General features: G+C 45.6%; 1 protein-coding gene across 3 annotated transcripts in view; it reads left to right on the forward strand.

The window, feature by feature from the left end:
* Nucleotides 1–7250, forward strand: part of SLC26A6 (solute carrier family 26 member 6) — a 33580-nt gene extending 26330 nt beyond the window's left edge. For all 3 annotated transcript variants that reach the window (XM_069966768.1, XM_069966769.1, XM_069966770.1), the window contains exons 13-20: nucleotides 1687–1793; nucleotides 2273–2342; nucleotides 3472–3564; nucleotides 3641–3778; nucleotides 4634–4828; nucleotides 5316–5370; nucleotides 6498–6634; nucleotides 6908–7250. In XM_069966768.1, the coding sequence (XP_069822869.1) occupies nucleotides 1687–1793; nucleotides 2273–2342; nucleotides 3472–3564; nucleotides 3641–3778; nucleotides 4634–4828; nucleotides 5316–5370; nucleotides 6498–6634; nucleotides 6908–6928 (816 nt within the window). In that variant the 3' untranslated portion in view covers nucleotides 6929–7250. The remainder of the gene's footprint in view (nucleotides 1–1686; nucleotides 1794–2272; nucleotides 2343–3471; nucleotides 3565–3640; nucleotides 3779–4633; nucleotides 4829–5315; nucleotides 5371–6497; nucleotides 6635–6907) is intronic.
* The last annotated feature ends 10731 nt before the right edge of the window (nucleotides 7251–17981 follow it).

The raw sequence follows: 17981 nt of genomic DNA on the forward strand, positions 1-17981 counted from the left end.
GGAGAAAAGAGAGAAACAAAATGCGGTTCAGGGAAGAAAAAGCGCTGCACCTCACACCTATGGCTGATACTAGTGCCCCTAGGCTAAATAAATAACACATCAGAATATGCAGTGTTGACCCTTCTTCTTCAGGACCTCTGCAATTCTCCCTGACATGCTCTCAATCAACTTCTGGACCAAATCCTGACTGATAGCCGTCTATTCTTGCACAATCAATGCTTGCATTTTGTCAGAATTTGTTGGTTTTTGTTTGTCCACCCGTCTCTTGATTCTCAAAAGGTTCTCAATAGGATTAAGATCTGGGGAGTTTCCAGGCCATGGGCCCAAAATCTCTATATTTTGTTCTCTGAGCCATTTAGTTATCACCTTTGCCTTATGGCAAGGTGCTCCATCATGCTGGAAAAGGCATTGTTGATCGCCAAACTGCTCTTTGACGGTTGGGAGAAGTTGCTCTTGGAGGACATTCTGGTACCATTCTTTATTCATGGCTGTGTTTTTAGGCAAGACTGTGAGAGAGCCAGTTCCCGTGGCTAAGAAGCAACCCCACACATGAATGGTTTCAGGATGCTTTACAGTTGGCATGCGACAAGACTGGTGGTAGTGCTAGTCTCCGCCTCACAGTGCGTGCAGATGCACTCAAACCTCTCACACCTAGTTGCTGACATTCCTGAGCAAGCTCTGCACTGCTGGTAGCCCAATCCCATAGCTGAAACACTTTTAAGAGACGGTCCTGGCTCTTGCTGGTCTTTCTTGGTTGCCCTGGAGCCTTTTTGGCAACAATGGAACCTCTCTCCTTGAAGTTCTTGATGATGCGATAGATTGTTGACTGAGGTGCAATCTTTCTAGCTGTGATACTCTTCCCTGTTAGGCCATTTTTGTGCAGTGCAATGATGACTGCACGTGTTTCTTTAGAGATAACCATGGTTAACAGAAGAGAAACAATGATGCCAAGCACCAGCCTCCTTTTAAAGTGTCCAGTGGTGTCATTCTTACTTAATCATGACAGATTGATCTCCAGCCCTGTCCTCATCAACACCCACACCTGTGTTAATGGAGCAATCACTGAAAAGATATTAGCTGGTCCTTTTAGGGCAGGGCTGCAATTAAATGTGTTTTGGGGGATAAAGTTCATTTTCTAGGCAAATATTGACTTTGCAAGTAATTGCTGTAAAGCTAATCACTCTTTATAACATTCTGGAGTAAATGCAAATTGCCATTTTAAAAACTGAAGCAGTAGACTTTGTATAAATGAATATTTGTATAATTCTCAAAACTTTTGGCCATGACTGTATATATGTATATAAGGCCATGTAAAGTAGTGATCTTGCTGTCAGTCAATCTATTGAGATGCACTACACAGAACCACCAAAAATAATTTTTGTGTCCATTACTGAACAGAAAAGTAAAGACTCAAAATGTCAACCTCCTAGACAACCCACCAATTGAGTCAAAAACTCCTAGGAGCTAAATACACAGTAAATGTTTATTTAAAAAAGATTACATACACGATCATGTTCTATCTTTAGCATTGAGATGCACTACAGCCTGAAATGGCTGATAATATAACAGTAGACATCTTGAACTGTATAACATATATTGATGTGGAACAAGAGTGAAAACCTTCCGCCATCTCCCAGTGAGTAAGCTGTCATCTCTTTACTCTGACATGTCATCATCCTCTTATAGATGGTTTGGTTAGTGACCTTTATATCTACAATACTCCTGAACTTGGACCTTGGTCTGGCTGTGTCAATAGCGTTTTCCCTTTTAACCGTCATCTTCAGGACTCAATGGTTAGTACTGTTTATTCTACCAATAATTTACACAGCTGTTACAGTAGATGTAGCAGACCCAAGTTTCTCATTCTATGACTTATGGGTATGTGCACATGACAGAATGGGTGTTGAAAAACCTGTCGCACATTCCGCAGCTCGCACCCGATCACAGACTGTGGCAGGCACGCGCTTCTCCGCCTGTGTCATAGACTCCATTCTCTTAACTGGCAGATTCCATTGTACGTCTAAAGAATGAACCAGTGCATAGAATGGAGTCTGAGACGGCGGAGACGCGCACTCGCCGCAGTACGCGAGCAGCGGATTCCGCGACGGATTTTACAGCGCTTTTTCGAAGTGTGCACGTACCCTTATTTATGTACAGCCCAGTGTAAAACCACAGATAATGCATTGTCATTTGCTGTTACTATCATAAAGTGGTAATACAGGAACATTTTAACTGATACTCTTGCAACATTTGGAAATCTGTTTTTCCACAGGCCTCACTACACTTTGCTTGGACAAGTTCCCAGTACAAATATATACAGAGATGTGTCCCAGTATAAGCAGGTAAGGGTTTTTCTTTTCAGGTAATGGGGTTAATCAGGTGAATAAAGAAATACCACTTCATATAAATACATATCTTAATAATAATAAAGCGGTTATCAAGGATTAGGAAAACTTTGCTTTTCAAAAAAACGGCACCACCCCTGTCCTCAGGTTGTGTGTGGTACTACAACTCAACTCTATTCACTTCAATGGAGTGGTGCTGTCTCTAGAGAGCAATGTTTTTCCTAAGGCTCTGTCCACACATAGCAAAACTGGTGGAAGTCTGCCATGGAATCCCACCAGCCTCCCTGCCATAATGACAGTCTATGGTAGGCTCTCGCACCTCCTTCCTCTGCACTGGAGAACGAACATTACCATAGTTCATATCTTACAAATACTGAAAGCAATGCAATACCAGCTGTGCTAGCAGGTGGGAAAACGGGTCGCTGTAGAGCACAGGAGATTCAAGTTACATTTCTGATTGTACTTAGGGGCCTATTCCACAGGAGCGATAATTGGCCAAATCTGCCCGATTCGGCCGATTATCGCTCGGTGGAATAGAGAAAACCATCAGCCGATGATCATGTCATCGGCTGATCATTTATTTAGGGCCAAACCTAAAATCATCGGTCACCCACCGCACATCTCTACGGTGGAATAGCGGTGCACAGCGGGCGACCGACGATTTGAGAAGCGCCATACATTACCTGGCAGGACTTCTCCTCCGCTCCGTCTTCCTCCCTGGGTCCCGCGGCACAGCATCAGCAGCTCCGGAACGGCCTGACTGAGCTGTCAGACTGCTCAGCCAATCACAGGTCAGGACCGCCGTGGCCAGTGACTGGCTGAGCGGTCTAACAGCTCAGACAGGCCACACCGGGGTTGATGCTGCGCCACGGGACCCGGGGAGGAAGACGGAGCAGAGAAGAAGTCCTGCCAGGCAATGTATGGTGCAAGGGCTGCAAGGACATCGGTAACGATGTCCCTACAGCCCTCACTCAACGATCATCGGGCCGTGGAATAGGCCCAGTAAACGAGGGCCGATCTAGCAGATCGGCACTCGTTTACATCGTTGATTATCCATGTTAGGTAGATTATTGTCACTGACTACACTGAATACATATCTAATGACCCTTTGATGTTTATCCTGTAGGCTTTTGAGATCCCCGGTGTAAAGATCTTCAGGTCTTCATGCACTCTTTACTTTGCTAATGCCGAATTATATGCAAACGCTGTTAAAAACATGGTAGGTAGGTAGATTCCTATAAATGAGTGCCATGTCTCACCTCTCATTTGCTTTAGTAAGTGTTTCCTTCCTTCAGTGTGGTATTGATGTGGATAAACTTATTGAGATCAAGAAGAAAGAAGCTAAAAAAAAGCAGGAGCTAAAGGAAAAGGCTGAGAAAGAGGAGAAGAAAAGGTTAAAGGAAAGGAAGAAGTCTGAGGCTGTAAAACAAAAAGTAGGTGCTGTTCCATGTCTGCAACGTAAGGAACATATAATAATAATTCTGCCATGCCACAACCACATATTATCATCATACTGTTACTTAAAGCGATCATCCAGCGCTACAGAAACATGGCCACTTTTCCCCCTCTCTTGTCTCCAGACTGGGTGGGGTTCAGGGGCGGATTAACTTTACCATAGGCCCCGGGCTGTTCACCAAGCCTGGGCCCCCCTACCCCACTGTAACTATGGCAGCACTAGCCTGGCGTTCATAGTACAGGACAGATAATGTCATGATGTCCTGATTTGTGCAAAATTGCCATTAAAAAACAATGATTTTTTGCAAATCATGGCGGAAGTGTAGCCAGGAGACAGTACACCACTGAAAGTATTTTAAGTCTTTTTGGGTGGTCATGGGCCCCCCAGGAGCTCAGGGCCCCGGGCTGCCGCCCGAAACGCCCCTATTGTTATCTACTACTGGTGGGGTTTTAAACTCAGTTTCATTGAAGTAAATGGAGCTTAATTGCAAACAACACCTAAACTGGAGACAAGAGAGAGGGAAAAGTGGCCATATATTTGTAGCTCTGGATAACCCCTTTAATTAAAAAAGAAAGAGTTTCCCCAGTATACATAGTTTAGCTTTGTTTTCATTTTGTGCTGTATTGAAGACCATTTCCAGCCAAGTAGAGACCACCAACAAACAGAAAGGGCACTGTTCACTATGTAACAATAAGGGCCGTACTTCATAACAACAGCCGTGGTTATGAAATACAGCCCTTGTTTTTACATAGTGTGAACAAAGCCTTAAAATGCACTCATTTATTCATTTAATCTTTTCTTAATATCACCCATTTTTTGTTTCTTTTCCCAGGGACATGAGCTGCAGTACATCTCACCACACAGCGCTGTCAGGGACCCAGAGATTGAACAAGTCATAGGCTTTGAAGTAGTGGAGGAAACCACATTAAACAGTGTGGGACCCAACAAATGTCCCTTCCACTCGCTCATCCTGGATCTCAGCACTGTCAGCTTTGTGGATACAGTCAGCATTAAAGTCTTAAAAAATGTAAGCCATGTATGATTTGTGCCTGATGATCCATTTTTTCCTCCCTTCACTTTATATGAAACCTGGTGACATGGAAATAACCTAGTTCCTTTTCATTGACAGTACTGTATATACCATAGATACAGATGACACAATGGCAATGTTACTATTGGTCTTTGTCCATATTGGACTCTAAAGCTGAAGGGATGCTCTGGGCACCTAACATGAAGCATCTACCTCTTAGGCATTTCTAATAATGGTGTCTGGGACATTAAAACTTCATTATGCAATATACATGACTTTCACTGGAGTGAACATATGCTTAGGCTGCTCTCCTACCATCTACATAGTGCTGGCCTGTTACATTTTTGACAGCTTAAAACTGTTCACAGACCCTTTTAAATTGTAAAATTCTGATTATATGCAGCCACCACTAGGGGGGGCTTGCTGTATACATACTTACACACCCTCCAAAAAAATTCAGTATTCTTTATCTTTCACTTTTCAGATATTTCGTGATTTTAATGAAATTGATGTGACAGTCTATTTGGTTGGATGTCATGGTAAGTGATTATGGCTGCCTATGAAGTGTAACTGTTAGGAGCCGACCCTACTGGCCGGTTGGTTTGCTAGGGGCGCGGTGGTGTCCTTTGATCTTGCTGCGACTGGGTCTTCAGCGCCCCTGGACGAGCGGCACAGGTACCTATCATTGTGAATTAGCGACTAGCAGCTGGCATCGCCAGTCAGCTTAAAGTGTGTAGTCTAGGGCTGGAGGCTCAGCCCAAATAACGCCCTGGGTCTGGGACTCCAGCCTCTATAAATATAATCACCTATGTGTCCTATTTGCTTGCAATAGAGCCTCAGTTCCTGAGTGTTACTTGACCTATTCCTACCTACCTACTACTCTTTTGACTACGTTTTTGTACTGCGCAGACAGCTAGTTACCGACCTTGATTCCTGATTATGTATTATTGTTTGTCTGACTTTTCTGCATTTTATGTCACACCTGTGCAGGCTAGGGACTGTCGACCAGTTATCCACTGCCACTTAGGGCAGTTGAGGTAATCAGCGTGACAGCAGGACAGGTGTCAGTTCTGGGGCATCACCTGTCTCGTGTCCTCCAGTCCCCAAGTCCTGACATTCTTCTAAACTGAAAGTAACAAACAAATTGCCAATGTTGTGGATGAGGGGTGGTGACATGGACATCTGGATCTCCTGACTACACCATTTCTTAAAACATCAGTACCCACTGTTAAGGCCCTATTACATGGCCTGATACGTGGAGCAAGTGATAGCCAACCTGTCAGGTCAGCGATCACTTGCTCCTCATTCCGCGCTCCCTGTCTGCGCCATTACACACACAGACAGCAAGTTAAGAGCAGGGTGCAGCGGGAGGGGCTGCCTGGATGATCTTTAGATCGTCCGGGCAGTCCACAGGAGATATCGTTCCTAAAGGCCGTATTCCAACAAGCGATTATCAGCCGTATGGTCTTTTTGTTATGGGATGACTGACTGTTTCCTCTTACTAATGTAGATGATATGTCTTGTGTGGACAATGATTACAGGCTAGAATGAAATTAAAAGGAGATGCGCACATGTAGGGTGGGCCTCATAATCATGTCCACTTTATATCCCAAAGAAGTATTGTCTGTACCCCTAGGACTGTTTCAAATTTCTGCATATTTTACAGAGAATGTTCTAGAACAGCTGGAACATGGGAATTTCTTCAGTAAGACTATCACCAAACATCAGGTGTTCTTTTCCATTCATGATGCTGTTACTCATATTTTAAGGATTCATCGTAAGAAGCTTGAGGAAGAAGGAGATGTAAGTGTTTGCGTATATTTTCCTTTTGTCCCTTTTAAATACTATAAAGAGCAACTTAGCCCATAATAAATTATAGTAAATGTTTCAGTTCGGTGTTCAATCCTTAATCTTTACAGCAAAGCTGTTAAGGAAGGTGGTGGCATTACTTGTTACGCTGACATCTGGCGACCAATGTGAAATCTGCTTTATATATTAATGAACGCAGGAAAACAAATAAAAAATCCACTTACTGGTGTTACTTGTGTTCTTACTGTGTGTTATTTATTATTGCAGTCTTGGTGTACGAAGATATGAGAGAAGAAGTGATTTTTTTTACCAGCATTCTACAATTAAATAACCAGACTGTAGGATTTCCGGATACACTGACATTTCTGCTGCACAAACTGCCAAACAAGGGTTTTCCCCTAGTGGCCGGATTATTTTATATGCTGATTCAATATTTTTGAGAATTTAAACAAAAGAAACCATTGTCTTCTGCTGCAACCAAAGAACGATAAGGATAAAATACCGATCCCTCGTGCATGGGAGATCATATAAGAAAACAGCATAACATGGTGCTACCATAGGCAGCTGGGTACTGGAACTTGATATACATATCAAATGTAATAAAACATGTTTTTTTTGTGGTAATATTACTGTTTCTTGTGTAATTTGTGTATATGTGTGAATGTATGGGTATGAATGTGGAGTGGCACCAAAACCAGGGCTCATGAATCCGATTAACTTGGTCAATCTGAATTGAGATTTATGTCCAATACTGGAAATTCGGGTCAGTTTTGTTTAATTGAAAAACTACACAGCTTTTATCTATGGTTTGTGTTGTGGCATTGCAGATGGGGCTAATCTGCAGTAGCAGATGCTATTAATAGACAGCAATTTTTTTTTTTTAATCCCAGACACCCCCCTTTAATTTATTAGGTCTTGATTAGTGATGAGCGAGTACTAAAATGCTCGGGTGCTTGTTACTTGAGACAAATATCTGATACTCGAGTGCTCGTTTCGAGTAAAGAACCCCATTGAAGTCAATGGGAGACTCGAGCATTTTTGCAGGGGACCCAAGTTCGGTAGAGGGAAGGTTGTGTAAAAACCTGTGAACCTCAGAAATTGATGGAAACACAACGGAAATGGACAGGAAACAGCAGGGGCAGCATGTATGCATGCCTTAATGGGCGAATCTACCATAGAAGCAGGGTAGGCAGTTGCTATGGGGCCCGTGCAGGAGGGGGGCCCGGAGGAGAAGGTAAGAGCGTGTGTCCTTCTGCTTAACCACTTATGTACTGCAGTGTGTAAGTGACCCAATGTCTACTTACATGCTGCAACACAAAAAAGGGATAACCCCTGACCTCTGTTCTCCAGCTAGCAATCAAGTAGGAAGGGAAAATGTGCAGAGCTCCTTGCAGAGGTCAGGGGTTATCAGTACACCAGAAGTAAAGCAGATATAAATATTATATGTATACACACACACACAGTGCTTTGTGTTGTGCTCAGGGGAGGGGGGGCCCTTAATTTTTTTTGCTATGGGGCCCCATGAATCCAAGCTACGCCCCTGCATGCCTCTAAGGGTGCCTAATGGCACCATTATGCCTAATTCTGTGTAACAGCCTGGTTAAAACAGAGGTAGGCATATGGACCACCCAAAAACTCAGCCTGACACAGCATGGCAGTGAGAACACAGGGAACCATTAAAAAAGAGGTAGCATATCATGAACCAGCCAAAAATTCAGCCTGACACAGCATGGCAGTGAGGACAGAGTGAACAAGGTAGAAGCGATAGCCAGTAAGCCTTCCAAAAATTATACCAGACCTAGCATGGCAATGAGCACACATAGAACCATTAAAAGTGAGTGAGGAAGCTAGTGAGCCTCCCAAAAATTAGGCAACAGTGTTCCCCTGCCCCTTGACAAGCTGCCTGCTCCACCGCTCCTCTCCCCCGCTCTTTGGCCCACAGAACTACGTCCTCTGGCACTAGTGGTGTCAGATGGGAAGTACATTTTCAGCTTCTGCACCAGGGCCTGGTCAATCCTGCCTTCGAAAAGGCTACAACATCCAAGAAAGATAGATTGTACCGGTGAAAGGCCTGGCCAATTCTGCCTTCAAAAAGGCTACAACATCCAAGGAAGGATAGAAGCTACTGGTGAAAGGCCTGGTCAATCCTGCCTTCAAAACAGCTACAGCATCGAAAAAAGGTAGAAGGTACTGGTGAAAGGATGGCAGAGGACACCCCTAAGATAAGATGACCTCCACAGATAATATGGTTCGAAATGGACAAGACAAGGAAGGTAAATTGAATTTGACTATGAATTTGACTCTAGCAGTTGGGGTAACATTCCCTGCATCATGTGACTCCCCACTTCTCCCCCCACCGTTGTTTTGAGTTTGAATTTGACTTTGAATTTGACTGTAGCAGTTGGGGTTAGTTTAACTGGTTCATTTGCGGAAATGCGCACAGATGCAGTGCACCTTGGTGGGCAAGTCAGCCACATTGGGGTAAGTTTTAAGGAACCGCAGCAACACTAGGTTGAAGAAGTGGGTCAGGCATGGTATATGTGTGAGGCTGCCGAGTTGCAGAGCCGCCACCAGGTTCCGCCCCTTGTCAAACGCAACCAAGCTCACTGCTAATTACACATGAACCCGGGATGCCAGTTAAGGCCCAGCAGTAGCCAACAAGGAGGCAAGGGCAGGCACACCAGTAGTCAACATGGATGCCAGTTAAGGCCAAGCAACAAGGAGGCAAGGGCAGGCACACCAGTAGTCAACATGGATGCCAGTTAAGGCCCAGCAGTAGCCAACAAGGAGGCAAGGGCAGGCACACCAGTAGTCAACATGGATGCCAGTTAAGGCCCAGCAACAAGGAGGCAAGGGCAGGCACACCAGTAGTCAACATGGATGCCAGTTAAGGCCCAGCAGTAGCCAACAAGTAGCCTTCTACCCCCAGCACCCTTTCAATTTTCAATTTGACTGTAGCAGTCGGGGTAACATTCCCTGCATAATGTAACTACTCACTTTTACCCCCACCACCCTTTCAATTTTCAATTTGACTGCAGCAGTTGGGGTAACATTCCCTGCATAATGTGACTCACCACCTCTCCCCCCACCGCTTTTTTGATTTTTAATTTGACTTTGATCCTTGAGGATCTGTCAATTGTATCACTTGAGGGGTAGTGTACTACAAATCCCAGCAATACAATGTAGTACCCACTAGTTTTGGGGGGCTGTGCGGTACAATCTGGTAGTGGCTGGACCTATACACACTCTGTGACACACCCTTTACTCTGTGCAAGCAGTTGTGAACTTAGAAAGGCCTTGCGTATGAAATACAGAAATCAGGAAAAACACTTGTGGTCCCACTAGTTTTGGGGGACTGTACGGTACAATCTGGTAGTGGCTGGACCTATACACACTCTGTGACACCCCATTACAATGAGCAGTGAAGTTCTATGCAGGTGTCCTACAAATCTCAGCAATACAGTGTAGTACCCATGAGTTTTGGGGGAGCTGTACTGTACCATCTGGCTAGGCCAGCTATCAGTCACCATCAAGGGTACACCTGATGCCTCTCGATCGGGGGTGGTGAGGTCCCGGCCACGGCTAGACAAAAAAAAATAAAATAAAACAGCTGGCTGGTTGGCGGGGGCGCAATCGGCGGGCCCCCGGCAACCAGTCCTGCTCCTCCACAGACGTAGGGCTGTGCGATACAATGTGGTAGTGGCTGGACCTATACACACTCTGTGACACCCCATTTCAATGAGCACTGAAGTGCTATGCAGGTGTACTACAAATCCCAGCTATACCCACTAGTTTTGGGGGGCTGTACGGTACAATCTGGTAGTGGCTGGACCGATACACACTCTGTGATACCCCATTACAATGAGTAGTGAAGTTCTATGCAGGTGTACTACAAATCCCAGCAATACAGTGTAGTACCCACAAGTTTTGGGGGGGGGGCTGGTAGGGGCTGGACCTAGACACACACTCTGACACACCCTTTACTCTGTAAAAGCAGTTGTGATGTGATTGAACTTAGATAGGCCTTGCGTATGAAATACAGAAATCAGGAAAAATACTTGTGCTCCCACAAGTTTTGGGGGGCTGTACGGTACAATCTGGTAGTGGCTGGACCTAGACACACGCTGGGATACCCCCTTACAATGAGCAGTGAAGTTGTATGCAGGTGTACTACAAATCCCAGCAATACAGTGTAGTACACACTAGTTGTTGGGGGGCTGTACGGTACAATCTGGTAGTGGCTGGACCTATACACACTGTCTGACACCCCTGCCCAATGAGTAGTGAAGTTCTATGCAAGATGCACTACAAATCCCAGCAATACAATGTAGTACAGCAGCACCACCAGCCCCAAAATCAAAAAGGAGTACACTGAGCACTTCTTAGGGGTGTGTATGCAACACCTAATGTCCCCTTTCTGGCAGCAGCCGATCACCACAGTGTGCTGGTTAAATCGTGGTAGCAGCACTGCAAGTCCCAGCCAGCAGTCTGTAGTAATAGTATTATAAACTATTTGAAGCCCTGAAAAGGGCTGTTTGTTTGTATTGCTAGTATATACCCTGCCTACTGGAACGCTAAATCCTACACTGGCACTCTCCCTGAGAAGTAGCAGCTCTGTCCCTAATCTCTTCCAGCATGCATGTGAGCCGAGCCGGCGCTGATTTTTATATGGCAGGGTCATCTGATCTGGCCAACCAATCGCTGCTATCAACATGTATGGGTCCCACGTGATCGCAGGATGTACCAAAGAGTCTCCTGCATGTTTATTCGCTGAGAAATAGCGCCCAAACTTACAGGAAAAGGATGATGAGATTTTCTCGAGTATCGCGAGATGCTCGTCCGAATAACGAGTACCATCGAGTACCCTAATACTCGAGCGAGTACCAAGCTCGGACTAGCACGTTCGCTCATCACTAGTCTTGATAGTTAAAGACATAAAGAAGTTTTGGGGTGATCCCTTTTATAGTGACTCTAGGAGGTTCACTGTAACAGTTGGGCAATGTCATGGTGTGACTTGAGTTAACTGATATAAACACTACGGGGCACATTTATTAAGTCCGGCATTTTCTGTGCCGGGTGTAAAAATGTCCCCGCAGCTCTGACAGTACGGACGTTTACATAAATCCCGTGTGCGCCAGGAAACCTACGCTAGCTCAGAGTTGGCGTAGGTTTCCTTATCATTTTTTGATAAATGAAGCAGACCCAGAGTCTGCGTCCCCAGTTTTGCCCCCTCCACATCCCCTCCCCGCCCCCCTGGAAGCTGGCATAAAATGATCAGATGCGAATATTTATTCGCAAAACGGCGATTTGCGAATAAACAAATTTGCCTCTGGCTATTTTACGCCAAAATATACAACTTTTTACTTTGATAACTTTTCCCCCTATAAGTTCCCGCAGTGTATACACTCTGTATACACTCCGGCCAGGATTCCTTGTGGCCGCACAAAAAACTCACTAGTCAGTTTTGTACAGCTGCTATTCATTGTGGGAACCTGGCTTAGAGCTGTATGAGTACGTCCTGAAACAAGAAAAAATGAAATGTTTTTGGGTGCGGGCTCCCTCTGGTATACTAATTAATGTGCTTGAAAAGCACTATATTGTAATCCGTATTCTTCTCCTTCTTCTTCTTCTTCTTCTTCTTCTTCTTCTTCTTCCGTTTCTTTCAGCCGTTTTTCTGCGCGTAATACAGCCCGAACCGCTTTGCGCACAGACTCCGTTCAAACTGCGTTTCGAAGCCCTCGGCGGTGTGAGGTGTGCTATTTTTCGTTTCAATCGGATTTGTAGTTTTTAAGAAATTTACGTTTAAAGACCCCGAATTTCCCATAGAAAATAATGGCCCATTGAAAATAGTGGCCACACTTTAACCGCTAACAGCCAATCACAGCACATATGCAAATAGCTGAAATATAGCAGCCAATAGGAACTCTAAGGTCTTGTCAGTCAATGTATCACAACATTCACAGTCACATGTCCACTATAGGCCAATAGAAGATGTAATATATGGAAGGTCCTTAACGATTTTGTCTCACTGACATGAGTAAGATTGTCATGGTAACCGAGCAATGATCAATGATCTACCATTATAAGTAGCAGAGGTCAGTCAGTAAAATAGCAGAGCTGAGGCAGGCATGTAGCAGTACCGGTACACAAGCCGCTCTTAAAGGGACGGTACCCAAGTCACTCTTAAAGGGACAGTACCCAAGCTGCTCTTAAAGGGACGGTACCCAAGCCGCTCTTAAAGGGATGGTACCCAAGCCGCTCTTAAAGAAATGGTACCCAAGCCGCTCTTAAAGGGGCGGTACTCTAGCAGCTCTTAAAGGGACGGTACCCAAGCCACTGTGTAAGAGGAATTACATAAGTCGGTCTTACAGGGACAGTACCCAAGGCGCTCTTAAAGGGACGGTAACTAAGTTGCTCTTAAAGGGATGGTACCCAAGTCGCTCTTAAAGGGACCCAAGTCGCTCTAATTGGGTCCCTTTAAGAGCGACCGGAGTCCCTTTAAGAGTGCTCCTTATAGGACCCAGGTCGCTCTTAATGGGACCCAGGTCGCTCTTAAAGGGACATATTTCGCTCTTAAAGGGACCCATTTCGCTCTTAAAGGGACCCATTTCGCTCATAATGGGACCCAGGTCGCTCTTAAAGGGACATATTTCGCTCTTAAAGGGACATATTTCGCTCTTAAAGGGACCCATTTCGCTCTTATTGGGACCCAGGTCGCCCTTAATGGGTCCCTTTAAGAGCGAAATGGGTCCCTTTAAGAGCGAAATGTCTCCCTTTAAGAGCGACCTAGGTCCCTTTAAGAGCTAAATATGTCCCTTTAAGAGCAAAATGGGTCCCTTTAAGAGCGAAATGGGTTCCTTTAAGAGTGAAATTGGTCCCTTTAAGAGCGATCTGGGTCCCTTTTAGAGTGACCTGGGTCCCTTTAAGAGCAAAATGGGTCCCTTTAAGAGCAAAATGGGTCCCTTTAAGAGCGACCTGGGTCCCTTTAAGAGCGACTTGGGTCCCTTTAAGAGCAAAATATGTCCTTTTAAGAGCAAAATATGTCCTTTTAAGAGCAAAATGGGTCCTTTTAACAGCGACCTGGGTCCCTTAAAGAGTGAAATGGGTCCCTTTAAGAGCGACTTGGGTCCCTTTAAGAGCAAAATGGGTCCCTTTAGGAGTGAAATTGGTCCCTTTAGGAGTGAAATTGGTCCCTTTAAGAGCAACCTGGGTCTCTTTAAGAGAGACCTGGGTCCCTTTAAGAGCGAAATATGTCCCTTTAAGAGCAAAATTGGTCCCTTTAAGAGCGACCTGGTTCCCTTTAAGAGCGACCTGGGGCCCTCTAAGAGAGACCTGGGGCCCTTTAAGAGCTAAATATGTCCCTTTAAGAGCAAAATGGGTCCCTTTAAGAGCGATCTGGATCCCTTTAAAAGCGACCTGGATCTCTATAAGAGTGATCTGGGTCCCTTTAAGAGCGACCTGGGTCCCTTTAAGAGCGACCTGGGTCCCTTTAAGAGCGAAATGGGTCCCTTTGAGAACGACCTGGGTCCCTCTAAGAGCGAAATGGGTCTTTTTAAGAGCGACCTGGGTCCCTTTAAGAGCGAAGGGACCCAGGTCGCTCTTAAAGCGACCCAGGTCGCTCCTAAAGGGACCCATGTCGCTCTTAAAGAGACGGGAGCCAAGTTGCTCTTAAAGGGATGGGACCCAAGTCGCTCTTAAAGGGACGGCACCCAGGATTAAAGTTTCTCTTAAAAGGAAGTCACTGGTAAAGGAGCGCTCTGGAAGTGACTGGTAAAGGGGCGCTCTTTTCAAGCACTATGTATTTCCCTGGAAATGCAAATCTAGTTAACCGCCAATGTTCCTTTCGTGCAATGGGTATATAGGTCCTTACTGCTTATTATATCAGTTTCTGTACCACCTTCTTATATAAAACCAGAGAGGATTATTGACAACAACCACAAGGATGCTAAACTTTTGTGGATGGCCATCTATATCTGATCAGTGGGGTCCAAAACAAGGAACCCCTGCTGATCAGCTGTTTGCTATAGCCATTGGTTCTGTATGTTCAGTAAAAAAACACAAGCTGTTAGCTCTGTAGGTTGCCAGCATGTAACAGTAAAAAAAAACTGAAGCTGATGGCTATGGTAGATTGAAGTGAATGGAAAACCTCTACTACAGAGCCATCTACTTCTTTCTCTCTTTCTCTTAGCTCTTGCAAGCACCCAGTAGCGTACTTTGGCACCAAGCACCCCAAGCAATCGCTTGGGGCCCCCAACATCCAGGGGGGCCCCCACGCCCCACTCTTCTCTTGTGCTCAAGACCGCTAGACAGGGCCGCTGCCACGCTCGCTGCTGTGATCTGAACTGTAACTATGAGCACTCGTAATGAGCGCTCACAGTTACATGCAGCAGCAGCACTGACAGGGCGGGAGCCATTGGCTCCCTTCCTGTCAGTCACTCTTGTGGCCGCGGGAAGTGTTTTCCCTGCGGTCACAATTGGCCGCTCTGTCCTTGTGGTGTCAGTTCTCCTGTGACATCACTGGAGCATCGGCGTCAGGACAAGGGGAGCGCGGCCACAAGATTGAAGAGAAGAGGAGACGCCCGGACTCAGGTGAGTATAAGTGTTTGTTTTATTGTGTTATATACTATATGGGAGGGGGAGCACACAGGGGCCTGTGTAACTGGGGGAGCGCACAGCGGGGGTCTATATAACTGGGGGAGCACACAGGGGGGCTATAGACTACTGGGGCTTCACAGAGGGGTCTATATACTACTTGGGTCAGCACACAGGGGGTCTATATACTACTTGGGTCAGCACACAGGGGGTCTATATATTACTTGGGGCAGCAGAATGGGGTCTATATACAACAGGAGGTCTATATCCAAGTGGGGGAGCACACAGCGGGCTATATACTACTGGGGGCAGCACACAGGGGGTCTATATATAACGGGGAGCACACAGGGGGTCTATATATAACTGGGGGAGCACACAGGGGGTCTATATATAACTGGGGGCAGCACACAAGGGGTCTATATACTGCTGGAGGAGCACACAGTGGTCTATATACTACTGGGGGAGCACACAGGGATCTATATAATACTGGTGGAGCACACAGGGGGTCTATATACTACTAGGGGAACCACACAGGGGGTTTATATACTACTGGAGGAGCACACAGGGGTCTATATCCAAGTGGGGGAGCACACAGGAGGTCTATATTCAAGTGGGGGAGCACACAGGGGGGCTATATACCACTGAGGGAGCACACAGGGGAGCTATATACAAGTGGGGGAGCACACAGGGGTCTATATACTAGTGGGGGAGCACACAGGGGTATATGCAACTGGGGGCAGCACACAGGGGTATATGCAACTGGGGGCAGCACACAGGGTATATAGGACTGGGGGCAGCACACAGGGGGTTTATATACAACTGGGACAGCACACAGGGGGTCTATATACTTTTGGGGGAGCACACGGGGGGGCTATATATAACTAGGGGAACACACAGGCGTCTATACACTACTGGGGGAAGCACACAAGGGGTATATAGAATGTAGTGGAGACGGAGCGGCTGGCACTACTATCTGCACAATCAGTCTGCGATGCAACGGACAGGCAAGCTCTAAACTGGATAGAATATACGGCTAGTGGAGGTGCCCAATGCCAAAGCAAACAGTCCAACTTGAATTAGGTAGAAAAATTGAGGCGGTCACTCACCACGTTAGATGCCGAGGATACTTTATTCATCCAGGAATGAACATAGCAGGCTATGTTCATTCCTGGATGAATAAAGTATCCTCGGCATCTAACGTGGTGAGTGACCGCCTCAATTTTTCTACCTAACACAAGGGGTATATACTACTGAGGGGAAGTACACAAGGGGTATATACTACTGGCGGCTGCGCAAAAGGGGTATATACTACTGGGGGCAGCACACAGCGGTCTATTGTTGTGGAGTGCGTGTTGAGGGGGGGGCCCAGACATAACTTCGCTTGGGGCCCCAGAAATGCCAAGACCGCCCCTGCAAACACCATATTAGAAATGATGCTGGGTGTCACATATTGATGGCCCAAAATTTGTGTGTTTACTTTTTATGTGTTTTTGTCACAAGGGTCTTCAGGGCGTGGTGCCCTTGTGGGATGTCTCTCCAGGAGGTCTAGGGAAAGTATGTGTGCCCATCAGGTTCTTTTACCTCCATGCAACCAATCAATCAACAATCAATTAATTTTGACTCTTTGGTGGACACTGGAGGGGCAACCCAAGCAGAAGGGTGGCCATTGATCCTGGACTTTTGCAGGAGAAAATTGGGGGGGGGCTTCTTTTTAAGAGAGAGCCTGCAATAGCGCATCTTTGTGTAACATGTTGCACTCTTTTTGCACTTTGGTGACAGAGCACATAGTTCAAGTGTCTGGAGAAAAACTCTTTAATTTCCAAATTAACCAGATTAAAGCATTTCCATTTTTTATTTTTATTTTTTTTAAAGTTAAACTTACACAGAGACATGTCAAAGTTTTTGATTAGACAGGGTCTGGCTGTTCAGACCTCCACTGATCGCTAGAATGAGTTAGAAGCACTGAGTTGAGCGCATCTTTCCCTGTCTGCTCACTGTGGGAGTCAAATTCTGTAGAAGACTGGAGCCCTTCTTATGCAGAGAACCCCCAAGAAACATACATACTCTATACATGTGTTGCTTATAGTCTGATTAGAGTCCAGAATCCCGGGGCTACTATGCAGTAGTGCTCACCACTGATCCACTATGCAAATTGTCCTCCACGTTTTCAAAGGTAAATGCACCAACTAAGGGAAGAAAAAAGGCGGAGGGGCTTAACATCAATCATGACCTTTGGGATAAAGCTCCGCCTTACCTCTTCTCCCATTATCCTGCAGCAAATGAAGTGTGAGCTACATGGAAACCTTCTATAATTTAATAAGAATTCAATATGTCATATAATATCCTCTATGTTGTATAATAACTCCCTGTGCACCACAGTTCAGGTCATCTTTGTACGGTGGCGCTCTGACAAGTGTTTGTATAAAATATTTGTGTTCTGTTGTGCTTGTAGTCTACACACGGGTGAAGTTGTACACCTGGAGGTTTACAATGTGCTAGCGGTGCAGCTAAACCGGGCAAACAATAGCAGCTTTTGATAAAGCATTTGGTTTTGGTGGGGTCATGTGACTGGCTGCACCAAGATGAATGTGATATAATTGTGCTACAAGTGTTGGGGTTTGACCGTAGCTCTGTGGCACCTTTGTTATGGCACAGTCAATACAGGTGGGCAGAGTAAATACTGTTTGGCAATAATTTGGGTGACACTGTGTATATATACTGTGGTGACAGATGCCTCCTATGATTTGGA

This window comes from Dendropsophus ebraccatus, chromosome 4 (assembly GCF_027789765.1).
Source record: "Dendropsophus ebraccatus isolate aDenEbr1 chromosome 4, aDenEbr1.pat, whole genome shotgun sequence".
Lineage (NCBI taxonomy): Eukaryota > Metazoa > Chordata > Amphibia > Anura > Hylidae > Dendropsophus > Dendropsophus ebraccatus.